The sequence below is a fragment of the Telopea speciosissima genome, chromosome 11 (assembly GCF_018873765.1).
Source record: "Telopea speciosissima isolate NSW1024214 ecotype Mountain lineage chromosome 11, Tspe_v1, whole genome shotgun sequence".
Taxonomy (NCBI): domain Eukaryota; kingdom Viridiplantae; phylum Streptophyta; class Magnoliopsida; order Proteales; family Proteaceae; genus Telopea; species Telopea speciosissima.
The window spans coordinates 11,972,239-11,985,806 of NC_057926.1; the positions used below are offsets into that span (position 1 = coordinate 11,972,239).

At 38.5% G+C, this 13,568-nt stretch overlaps 1 protein-coding gene across 5 annotated transcripts in view; it reads right to left on the reverse strand.

Moving 5' to 3' along the window:
- The window catches only part of LOC122645748 (nucleolar and coiled-body phosphoprotein 1), a 50,120-nt gene that overhangs the window by 20,764 nt on the left and 15,788 nt on the right, over positions 1-13,568 (reverse strand). For all 5 annotated transcript variants that reach the window (XR_006330515.1, XM_043839097.1, XM_043839099.1 and 2 more), the window contains 2 exons: positions 9,500-9,703; positions 9,186-9,367 (listed from right to left, as the gene is read on the reverse strand). Coding sequence is in view for 4 of the 5 variants with exons in the window: in XM_043839097.1 (XP_043695032.1) it covers positions 9,186-9,367; positions 9,500-9,703 (386 nt within the window). In the remaining variant the exon portion in view is untranslated. The remainder of the gene's footprint in view (positions 1-9,185; positions 9,368-9,499; positions 9,704-13,568) is intronic.

Below are 13,568 nucleotides of genomic sequence, written 5' to 3' on the forward strand. Positions count from 1 at the left end.
CAGCCGAAGGAGGACAAATCTCAAGAGTAGGCTCAAGTAAAGGAAACACATCTTCACTAGAACTCTCCCCCTGAAGAGGTGGTGAAGAATAACAAGAAAGGCCTTCATGAAAAATAATATCCATACTAACCAAACGACGACGGGAAAGGGGATGGTAACACTTATAACCCTTCTGGGTTGAAGAATAACCCAAAAAAAATACATTGTAACCCACAGGGTTCAAGTTTGCTAGGAGACTTTGCATCCCTAACATAACACACAGCCAAACACTTTCGGTGAAACAACAAAGGAGGAATCCCCAAGTAAAACCTCAAGCGGACTACAGGAGTCAAGAACCCGTAGGCAACCGATTAATGAGAACAACATCTCCCGAATATTGGGAGGGAACATGTCGAGCAAACATCAATGCCCTGGCCACCTCTAGTAAGTGACGATTCTTCCTTTTAGTCACACCATTTTGGGTTGGGGTATCAACACAACTAGTCTGGTGAATAATACTATGGTCAGCAAGATATTTTTGGAAGTGACCTTCTGTATACTCTGTTCCATTGTCACTTCTCAAAATTTTGAAAGTGACCTGGAATTGAGTTTGAATCATCTTATGGAAATGCTGAAAACATGAAAAAACCCGATTTTTTTGTGTGCATAAGAAATACCCATATGTTTTTAGAATGACAGTTATTAAATGACACAAACCAAAGGTATCCAGAAATAGAAGTCTTACAACTAGGACCCCAAACATCAAAATGAACCACATGGAAAAAATAACTTCTTTTATTTGAAGTAGAATAAGTTGAACGTGTCTGTTTGGCCCGAATACAAGCCTCACAAAAAAATTCATCTTTATTACAACCCTTAATTAAAGCAAGAAACAAAAGAGACAGTTCTTAATGGGGAGTAACCTAATCTAGAGTGCCATTGGTAAAGTTCAGAAGAGACCAATGAGTTTTGGTGGAAAAGGATGACCATCATCAAGCAGGTACAATCCACCTTACACTTTACCACATCCAATCATCTTCCCTGTCACCAGATCCCAAAAAACACAGTGAGAAGGAAAAAATGTTACTTTGCAGTTAAGATCACGAGTAATACTACTAATGGATCAAAAGTTAGTAGTAAAATTAGGAATGTGTAAAACTGAAGCCAAGGTAAAAGAAAAGGTGCACTTAATTGATCCTTTTCAAAAGATAGAAGAAGGGGAACCATCAGGTACCCTGACTTTGTCTTTCCCAAAAGTGGGAGAATAACGATGAAAAAGACTAGAAGAACTAGTTATGTGGTCTGTAGCACTAAAATCTATGATCCAAGGATGGGATGCTACAGAAGCACAGTGACCACCAAATGGGATACCTGACCAAGCAAAATATGAACCTAAAGGAGCAAAGGAATTGGCAGTAGCTGATGTAGTAGAAGAGGCAGCAACAGAAGCCTTGAACACACGTAGGAATGCCTGTAGATCATCCTGGGATAGACCAATGTCAGTAGTAGGGGCTGTGGTAACAGTCTCAATGTGATGAACCTTGTTCTTTGACTTTTTCTTGGTAGCCCGTTTTGCTTCAAAGTCAGCTGGTTTCCCGTGAAGCTTCCAACATTTTTCTTTAGTCTGGTAGGGCTTGTTATAGTGCTCACAAGTAACAATGCCTTTAGTGGAATCACCAAGAGAGTGATTTCCAATAGGTGCAGGAGTAACCAGTGCAGCAATCTGTAGGGCTGATCTGTCAATAATAAGAGGGTGCAGCATAGCACCCCCACGGTTCTCTTCATAGGAGACCAAAGCATAGGACTGTTCAAGTGTGAGAAAAGGGGAATGGCCCAACAGTTGGACACAAATCTAATCATACTCCACATTCAATCCAGCCAAAAAATCATAAACCCTTATCTTGTCCACATGCTTCTTATATGCAGCAATATCGGCAGCTGTAGAGGGGTGGAAATCAGAAAAATGGTCTAATTGTTGCCAGAGACTGCGCAAGGTAGCATAATATTTGGAGACAGATAACTCTTCCTGAGTAGTATGAAGGACCTTTCTCCGAAGTTCATAAACCTGAGCATCATTACCAAGCTGTCTATATGTTTCCTTGCAGGCAGCCCATATTTGGGAGGCTGTATCAAGGAGCAAAAAACCATTGGCAAGGTCGGTTGCATGGAACCAATCAGATAAGACATGAGAACCCCATTGTTGGCAAGCCACCTATCTTGAAGAGGACCAAGGGTAGTCAACATAGCACTGATGCCATTAATATGGCCAGTAAGGCCACGGCCAACAATGGCAACGGATGCAGATCGAGACCATAGAAGGTAGTTGGAGTCATCCAATTTGATAGGATTAGGAGGAAAATTGTGGTATTCTGTTTTGCCTTGGCCATCATGATCAGAAGTAGCAGTGGAATTTTCTGAGTCACCCATAATCGCAGAGAAGCTGTTGCGATGAGAAACCCAATAAAAAAATCCAAGAAAAACTAAGACACTCAAGAAATTGAAGAAGATAGACCTTTACAGATGAGGATATATGTCTTAAAAAATCAGTAGCAGTGGACAAGGCAATCCCCTAGATCGATTTTGTCAGGGTTTTGAAAAAAAACTTTGTTTTGGTAAGATCGATATAGGGGGGAATGGTGCCAAAAACTTGATGGATGAAGCTGTAACTGAGGTCGAGTGTGCCTGTATTATTGGAGAATCACCCTTCCAAAAATCAGCTTCAACAAAAACCAGCAACCCAGAGATCGATATTTTTCAGGTTTTGAAAAAAATAAAAACAAATTTTGAAGAAAAAAATCGATCTATGAGGAGGGATAGAGTCTTGCGCAATAATCTTCTGCAGTTCTTGCACTTCAAGAAGGTGAATCAAGTCCGTGTACTGTAGAGAGAATCAATCCAGAAAAAACCTTGAAGTCTGTAAATATCGCAGATAGGGAGCAATCTTCTATCGAGCAGAATTTTTTTATATCGAATGAGGTGATGGAGGGCAGCATCTAGATCTTTAGATCACCTCATCAGTGCTGCCCTTGTGGGAGAATGAAGAACAAAAGGAGAAAGAGACGGGAAGAAAAAATTGAGAATAAAAAAGAGAGAAAGGAGAAATCGAAACCTGCTCTGATACCATGTTAGCAGATCTGAATTAGAAAATATTGCTTGGATGATCAAATACTAACCCCAAGCCTTTGTATTTATAATGAATAATAGAGATTACATGGACAGAAGTGCCCCTAATATAGCCAACTCTAATATAGAGTGGCTGTACATGATAGAAAATAAAATAAAACATTGAAAAGGTCCAGTATACAATCCAACAGTTGGACAAAGGATGACCTCAACTACAGAGAAGAGTAACCTTTATCTGCCAAAAAAATATGAGCAAATTACATGCACCTACCCTCGTGTTCGAATCATTTACAGAACACCCCCATTGTTTGAACAATTACATCTGTACCCTTGAAGGCTGACGGAGTTAGTGAGGTGTTAGTTTTGAAATGTAAATAACATTTTTACCCTTGTTATATCTTGAACTAAAATGATAAAATCGAAATACCATTTGCACCTTTTTTACATCCTCAAACCTAAAATCCCCAAATCTTCTTCTTCCTCCTCCTGCAACCCCACCCACCCCCAACCCTTTGCACTTTCCCTTTCTTCTTCTTCCTCCTCCTGCAACCTCACCCACCCCCAACCCTCTGCACCCTTTCCCTCTCTTCGAACAATCTCTCTCATTCTATCTTGATGGTTCTAATGCTTGCTTATGAGTTGCAGTTGAGCTGTTCATGCATTGGATGATTCGATGAATCAAGCTTTGAGATTTTTTAGCTTGGATTATTGCTTGCTTAGAAAAACTAACAACCGCTTCCATACTAGTCTGCAACCCATAAAATGGATGAAACCAGTGTTACTAGTGAGAACAAAATAACAAAAATGTGTACACAAAATAAAAATAGCTAAATTGCAGTTCTATTGTTTTCGATAGCTGAAATCTCTGAGAGTATCGATTTCTTTAATTAATCCAGATCTGTTATCTGGCTTTGGCTGATTATTTGGGGCTTTTATTAAGCAGTTTGAAGTGGTCCTTTGACCTGTTTTTGGGGATGACCTGAGGCCTTGGGTTGCTGAAATTTGAATTCTCTATACAGTGCGGCGGTTCTCTGTTTTATTCTCTTATTGGCAGAATTGGAACTTCATATTATCTTCATCTGATTTTCTGATTTCAGAAAGTATTTAGGACATTGTTGACCCTCTGTGGAAGATTGTTTGATCACAGTTTGGAGTTATTCCAGTCCTTTGTTTACAAAGCCAGTGAAGTTTGTGACCAATGAACGATGATGAATCAGCCTGCCTAAATCCGTGTCAGCTAGTTGAAAATTGTTCCCCAGAAAGTTCCGCAAAATGCCAGAAACGTGATTAAATTTCTTGCTTTCTTCGACCAATACTTGTTCTTCTTTCTTCAGTGATTCTTCTTTCGTCAGTTTTCATTTGACTTCCCATTTTGATGAACCGTTGCAATTTCAAATGCCAAATTACGTTAACATGGGAAGATTTATTTAAAATGTCTATTTCTTGAAAATCATACTCTTCTAGTCCCTGTTTTCACAAATTTGAGTCGCATTTCGCCAGATTGGAGATATTAGAGCAGCAGCAGAGCCGCCGGAGATTTTCAAACGGACAACAATAATATGCTATTTCGTGCATCTCGCATTTCACCAGATTGGAGATATTAGAACAACAGCAGAGCCATCGGAGTTGACCGCGATCAGATTTGCATCTCGAAGATCGTTGGAGTGGAGGTGGAGAGTTGAGCTCCACCCTCGCCGATCACCGGAGAGGACAGTGGAGGTTCGCAGAATGCCGGAGAAGAAAGAGGTGAGATAGATGGAGGAAGATGAGGTTGGAACGATGGTTGAGGAGATGGGTTTGGGTTTTGTAACATAAGGGTAAAAGGGTAAAAGTACATTAATGAAAGGTAATATGGCCAATTATGAACGTTTTGCTTCAACTAACAGTTTCAACTTAACAGACAGGTAAGGTAAGCCCCACAATAGTCCAGGGGAGGTCCATGTAAATGTTCAAACAACGGGGGGTGTTCTGTTAATGGTTCAAACATGAGGGGAGGTCCAAACATGAGGGGAGGTGCATGTAAATTGCTCAAAATGTAATTTCCATAACCAACACTGAAATAAAATTCGTAAGGAATTATAGTGACACACATAAGCCACACACCATCCTAAAGGCTTGTGCATGTTTGGTTTTAATTCTAATTCTCAATTCTGGCCAAGAATTAGAATTTGAATAATGACTTGATGACATACATGTCTGCTCCAATTTTGGAGCAATTCATAGAATTAAACCAGAATTGAGAATTGGGCTTATTCAAAGGCACACGAGCAATTCTGGAGAGATTCTACACCTAAGGCTTTAAAGACTGCTTTGCACACACTTTAGCCAGGGCATTCTCTTCATTTCGCAATTAAAACATAAGAAAAAGAACAGATGGAGAAAAAGGGGGTAATGCCATCAACCAAAGGAGAGGAGACTAATTAGAGACACAAATAGTGCATCCAAAATGCAATTCTCTAATTCTATGAGTTGCAATTCAGAATTGGAAAAATTAAGAGTTGGAATTGGATCCAAATGTGCCCTTAGTTTGGACTTTGGACAGCTTATCAGGATTTAAGGAGGCAAGGAGGCAGATTGAACAGAAAACATCAATTTGGTACACCTCCACCACTAGAACCCCAAATTTTGTGAGGCAAATGGCTTAAAGATTCCCAACCAACAATTCTTCAAGGGTTCTGGTGTTGGAGGCAGCAAAGATTCCAAAACGACGATTTCAGTTGGACCCACCTCCTTGCCTCCTAGAAACTAGCTTCTGAATGCAGTGCTAACCCCAAACCAATGGATTCCAGTGGGAGATAATCTTGCGATAGGATCGCAGGAAAAAATACAGAGACAAAATAACAGGTCTGATACACCAATAATCAATTGAAGGATCTGATTTTAATGTAGAAAAGTTCTACAAAGTGTGATCAAAATCTAACAGTAAAATTCTCACTATGGAGTAATCCTACTTGGGGAAGGATAGTTCAACGAATGCCAAATTGGACAGAATGGGGGTTCAAACCAGCGATCAATAGGCTCTTCAATTGAATAACAGGCAATAGAAAGTAAAAACAGAACAGCCAAAACAAATTCAGAAATCTGAAGATTTAATAAATTTAACAAATTCTAGTTGCACTAGAATTTCTAGTGTTAATTGGAAAGTTTAGATTTTGGAACCATTACAAGATTCATAACTAATAGCAGAACAAAGAAGTGAAATCAGAATTCAGAGATCAATTTTAAAACAAGAAATTTGGAGAAATCCAAGTTGAAGTACATAGAATTCGATGGGAAAGAAAGCATATTTGAAATTGAAACTGAAATAGAAAAGAAATTATATATATACAAATGATCAGGAATCACCACCTGATCTGTGGGGTTGGAATCACTACCAATACCCCAACCTTGGAGTCACCACCAAGGGTTCCTGGAACCACCACCAGGTAGCCTACTGAATCACCAGCAAAACTAAAGGCAACAAACCAAATTAATTACTCAAATTCAAGTACAAGGCTGTAGCCCATTACATAGAAGCTCAAAAACAGACTCAAACTCATAAAAGGAAAGGCCTAAACCATTTCTAAACGAATTAGATAACTTAAACTAACTAGGAAACTGAAATAGAAAAGAAGGAAGTAGGAAACTCTATCCAAAGTAGGGGATAGGCTTCCCACATGACTAAAATTCAATCCAGACTAGAAGGAAGAGTTCTATTCAGAAAAGACTATATATAACCTTTACAAGTAGAGAGAAACAATACAATAATAAATAAAACAACCCAAACTAAACTAAAAAAGTAAAATTCCTTATTCCTACCTTCTACCCATATTTTTGCCTTCTAGAGTGACCTATTTATTACAAAGAAAATCCATTGGACTAAAGGCCCAACACATATACAACCCAAACAAAGAAATTCCACTAAAATAAGATTAATTATGTGATTTATCTGGCAGCACTTCTAAATTCCCAAAATCAGAAGCCTGGTACAAACATGCACTTAGACTTAAATCTGACCTAAAATTTTGACACTTCAAAACAACCATATGGTCCTGTTAAGAAACTTATAAAGAACTCATATCAAATAAGGGAAGATGAGACGTGACAGACTTTATGTGAAAATTAGTCACCAAATTGAGTTTATTACTATTCAAAGAAATTAGGATTAAAAATTGTGAGACCGAGAAAACATAGAATTATTACACAGAGATAAATGTCATAAACAGTTTTTGCCGGTTGAAAGAATTTATGGCTACGATGGAACAAGGAATCATCCAGGAGTAATGGGATCTGGTTTAACCTAGAAAGAGGTTTCAGATTATTCCCAACCAGTAAGATCGGACAGTTCCATATTATAGAGAAAATTAATATGTCAAAATTCACAACTCAGATCAAGCTGGCTTTCTGGTCGAGCAGGCCCTTCAATCAGATGTACAGAACTTCAAAAATTCGAGGGAATCCAATGACTGGATTCTCATCTATAGATCTGTTTCAGAAAATAAAAACTTTAGGTCCTAAATTCTAGGAACCTAGATATCATCAGATCAGATGGTCTGATGGTGATGACCTTGGTCGATTATCACACCCCAAAGAGTGAAGAAGTCCACAAGAGTACACACAAATGAGATGGGCAGATTCTGCAGAATGATATATTCCAAGACAGAGCAGGAAAGCCCAAGAACAGGGTATCCACCAACGATAATTCTGCAGAGAAATCTGATTCTCTTGGGACTGATAAATCCCGTTTCCACTGATATATTACACTCAGATTACTCCACAAGAATTGAAGATTAACAGAAGATCAGCAGCAGTAATCGATTGAGGATTAAATCAGAATTAACCTGTAGTTGTAGGAATTTAATGGAAGAAATAATGTAGAAGAAGAAGAAGATATGACTTGAGCATCTCACCCAAGCCTGAATCAGCATCCCACTGACTTGCAGAGCTGCATCTCTTGGTCACGGAAATCTGAATCTCATATATTTGGGGCATCAAGCCAATTTTACTGAACTTAATCAATCATGGGGTATGTATGGCCAAGGAGACAGAATAGGATTGGTTTTATGAAATCTAGTAACCAATCAGATCATTGTCTAATAACAAAATAAAGAAACAAATCTGAGTGGGGAAGCTCCATACGTCCAAGATGGAGATTTCCTAATCAGGCCATGAAACTTGTCCTAAAGTTTTATATAGTAACCTGATTACAATAAAAGACTGAAATAATAACAACCAAACTAAGATCCCACGTCTACAATTGAATAAGATCCTAAAAATATATGAATCTGACCCACAACCTATCACAATTTCCACAGCAACCTATCACAATTTCCACAGCAGGGCCGAACAAGATCTCCCACGAAAGCTGCATTGGTCTGATGTTTTCCCTCCTGAAATTAAGGAATTCATGATCGATAGTCTTCTAATAAATTCCCACAACTTGGTTGCTTGGCTAAACCAGAAAAACCAAATCATAAGATCTGGTTGGCTCTAGTTTGGCCCAAGAACTGGTCTAAAAACAACCCAGGCCCACCATAGGCTATCCTCCTTTCTTTCTTTCTAATCTCAATCTGCATCAAGAAGGTACTTCTACAGTTCTACAGGCCCATCTAATGCTATGGTGGTTACTCAAACTCCATCATGATGGATGGTTCCAGCTGCTCAAGCTAGTCTCGCAGAACTGTTGCCCATCTTTCTCAATAAAATCATAGCCTTAGATCTCCCTTTGGGTCCATTATCTGCAGGCTGACCTTATCGGCCTGCATCATGTTCCCCATATGACAAAGGGACAGAGACCATTGAATCAAGCTTGAAATCCCACAATTAAGTGGCGAAGGAGACCCATATGTGTTCAATTGGGCCATGCAAATGGAGTACATGTTTACCATAGAGAATGCCAGAAATTAAAAGGATGCAACTACAAATCAGTTTTGTTCTTAGATTTTCTATTTTCTGCTGCCATCTGTTTTTATACATGTTTTACATCACAGAAAAATTTGCATTCATATTTATCCATTGTCTATTCTCATCAACCAACAGCTTCAACTAAGGACAAACAAGATAAGCCAATTAGTTACAGATTCAACAATATTGGAGCTCTTTACCTTATGGCTTTCAAGAAATGTTGGAACATCTCAAGAATCAGAGCATCACATTCAAGGTCCAGCATTACAACACATGATCGAACCTTTGCGACGGTTTCAAGTACCGAAACTCTCTTAGCATATGAACAACTAGAAGTATCAAACAATTTCTCAAATGCACCAACAATCAGCTGAAATATCTCCTGCATAGAAACAAATTAGGAAACAGACTGAGTTCATGTAAGCAGTCGCAAAAACATTACAGCATTGATACAGCAGAAATCTAAAAAATCTACTCTCAGATAAAATACATCACATTAAGCTACTTTAAGTACCTTCATTTGTTCATCATCATAAGGAGCATCCGGTGCTGTTATTCTCGTGATCTCACTAATGCAAGATGAGACTGCGACTTTGACATCAGTATCTGAATGCCTCAGAAGATCATCAGCAATCAGTGCCTTCATTGAGGGGCAAAGTGCATTTTGCATTGACTCTGATGGTGACTGTTCTACCCTTGATAGGCAATTCTCAACTTGCTATAGTTCAAAAAATACACACATATTAAAGGAGGCAACACAAATGCAGTAGCCAGTCACATGATCAAGGAGCCTTCCCAGTCTCCATCCCAAAAGAAAGAAAAGTGTATGAAAAAGGAAAACTTAATAAATGGAATATCAAAAAGCTAATCCTGAAAAAATAAGAGACAATTCTCAAGCAAATATAACTGCTTATGGTCACAAATCAAATTTTTCACAAAAGCACTGAACAGGTAAGCACTGCTCAAGGGAGTAGCACAGATAAAAGGATAAAATCATTTGATGTCTTAATGTTCAAGAACCTTACTCTAATTAACATTAACAACCTGGTTCATCAACATTGTATGTTCAGTCCATGAGTGCAAGTATGAGCCATTTCCACAAAAAATTATAGACAACACGAGTAAAAAGACAGCTTTAGCGCATATCAAGAAGATTTGCAAACTATAACACCAGTGAAATGTAGATCCATACATTAAAGTGGGTATTAGCAACAGCCAAATTATTTCTTACTAAGCTCATTTTTTTCTTTTGGGGGGGTGGGGAGAAGTATGTTAACCTAGCCAAATATTTTAAATTCACGATATTAAGGAAGAGGCTAAGATTATAATTTAAGTACACAGCCCTCGATACACCAATTAATTTTTACTTCACCGCAACCAAAGAATGAAAGCAATAGATTCAACAGCAGAAGTGTTATTCTATTTTCCAATACACCAATTATTATTTTACTCAGCAGATCCTAATATGAAGCAATTGAACGAATTAATTAAGTATTAATCTGTTGCTGAATCATGTTTCCTTCTATTTGTGTCTTTTCATTGGGGTGTGATACCATAAAACCCAAGTAAACCGTCACAACCACACCAATTCAAAGTGGCCAAAAATAAGACCTAAAGCGCCAATTACTGTAGTGCTATTCTAATTCTCATGCCAAATTGTGTATCAGTAGCAAGGAAAGCTGATGCAGAGCTGAGAAAGTATTCAAGGAAGTAGAAGAAGAAGAAGACAGCAGTCAATTTTGAGACGGCTGCTGCACAGGAGCTGGCCACGATTTTGACTGGGTTGTTTTATGTTTTATTTTTTAGTCTTGTAATGAACCAATGAACCTGTTGGAATATGTAATCCAGAATACCGTGGGGGGTATTCTGGTCTTTTTGGGGTAGTTTTATTCTTCTTATGTTATTAAGTGTAAGTGGGCTATGTGGGTTTAGTCCCACATCGCCTAGTTTAGTCTCTTTGTAATTTCCCCTCTATTATAAATAGAGGGGCTTACCCATCAATAAATACAACACATTATTTTCTCTCATTCTCTCTTTCTAACCCACGATTCTGCCAACATGATATCAGAGCTGGTCTGATCTAGGTTAGAAAAAGAGAAAGAAAACCCTAATCGATCTCTTCAATCAACTTCTCCCTTTCTCGGCTTCTCCTTCTTCTCAACCTTGTAAAGGGGCAGCACTAATGAGGTAAATACAGCATACCCATGATTTAGTTGCTGCCCCCCCTCCCTTTCTACCTTTTTTTATTCTGTTCGAAATCTGCTGGAGCCATACCTGCGATTTTGGAGCTGTTCAGAATTTTTTGGAGATCTGATTTTTACCTAATGAAGACTGATCCTCCATTGTTGGAGCCTCCCTATGCACCCTTCTCCAGCCCCTTTCTACCCTATTCCATTATCCTCATTCCCTATTTCCTTTTTCTCCAAGCTTTAATTAATTCCAGCCACCATACCCTAATTGATCTCAACTTGTCAGGGTTTTTCAAAATCCTGATTCCAATCGATTTTGGTGTTTCCTTTTTCAGATGCAGCTGATCTTTTGGGGGTGATTCTCTATTACTACAAGCCCTACTCGACCTAAGTTTGGACCCTTTCTGATGGCTGGATTTGTTTCTATAGCAAAAATTCCTTAACCTGCTAATTTGGTTACCTGCCAAAAACCCTGACTTTCAGGTTTCAGTTTTTGCTAATTTTTGGAGGGTTGATTACTCCCACTTCAAGGACCAATCGACCTCAATATTGCACCTATCCAAGTTTTTGGAAGACCCCTACCCCAATCGATCTCTTCTTTTCAGGGTTTTCCAAAACCCTGATAAAAATCGATTTGGGCTAGGGATGTTTGCTGCTGTTCAAGTGCTTTGGAGGTGGTTCTAATATTAAAAGAGAACTCTCATTCATCAGCTCAAGGCTTGAAGAAGGTCCTTATATCTTGGTGTAGTCTTGTAATGCCGCCTCGCTCTACTCTGCGATTTTTGGAATCTCTCCCCTTTGAAGATCAAGTCTCACTCTCACTTGAGATTGATTGTTCACCTTGGAGGTTCCATTTTAGCAGCCTTGGTCAGCATCTATTACATGTCTACATCAGCAATTACAGCCCCCTTTCCCTAAATCGATCTCAATTTCAGGGTTTTCTAAAACCCTGACAATAATCCATTTTAGGGTTAGGGTTTTCCTATTAAGCTCATATTTTGAGGAGAGTCTTATACAAATCAGAGGAGTAATCAACCCATATTTCAGCATCATTCATCAGTTATTTTTGGAAAAAATTCAGGTTCATTCTTATGGCTCGATTTTTTCAATTATCAACCTATTTTCCTTGTTCTTATGTGGCTGGCTGCTTCAACTACCTATTGGATCTACTAAGTGATTATCTTATATTTTTGGTTCTATTGAGCTTTACTACCTACCTTTTGGTTCTCTTGATTGGCTTCCGTAAGCATGACTGGTTGACATGTTACTGCTGCCTTTATGTGGACTACTGCTACCCTATTATTGAGACTGAGTATCCTACTATTGGAGATCGAATTTCTTTCATTATTGAAGACTCGAATCTACTACCCTGGAGATCAGCTTATTTGGGATTACAACAGTGTGTTCCAAGGTTATTGGTTGCAACTGCGAACCTATTCAGTTATGTGAAGCTTTTTTGGTTCATATCCGGCTTACTTTGAGAGCTTGATCCTAGCCTTATTCACTAATTCAGATCTGATCCAAGTTTTTTGTTAAAGCTTCTTACATCCATTGCTGTCCAGATATCTTCGTCAATTCTATTTAGCATGTGGGAGTTTATAGTTTGGAATTTTGCACACTGGTTCTTCCTTGTGTGAAGATCGATCAAGTTTTTTAAGAATGGTGCCTTCTCCTTCCAAAAATCAGACCTGTTTTTTTTTATAATTTAGATCTGATCATTGGAGATTAGTGTTTTGGAATTAGTTTGATCGATTGAAAAAGGTTGAAGATTACTGTGTTGCATTGTTTTTGTCCATGGTTCATTATCCCATTGCTCTTTTCACTTCACCACCTCCCAAAACATACCTTTGGCTTATACCCATAACCCCTTTGGAAGTTAATGGTATTCTCTAATTTGCCATTTCTTCCTTTTCCATTACCCTTAGCACCTCTTGGAAAATTCTGGAATATTATGTTTTTGCCATATCTCTTACATCATCTCTGTTATGTCCACGTGTACTACACGTGAGGGGGGGATTATGTACAGTACACCTGCAAACATTGTAGAAGCAGAATTTGCAGGAACACTTGGTGCAAAACATAGAAAATCAGAGTTTTCACCATTGCCAATGGGTATCTACTTTGTTATTGGGTTGAGTTTGCCGTAAAGGGGAGATTGAAGTATTAAAGTATTGAAGATGTTTGGTTATTGCCTGCCTATATGAGGTTCTACAGTTGAGTTGATTTTTTCCGCTACTTGATCTTTTCTGCTGCTTGATTCATCTGCTCGCTACCCTAGTTACTTATCTTCAAGATTATCAGTCAGAGATTCATTACTGGACAGCTGTTAAAAATTGGTGAAAGTTTGCTGCTCAAGTCTACCCAGATTTTGAAGATCTATTTTTCAAGTTCTTG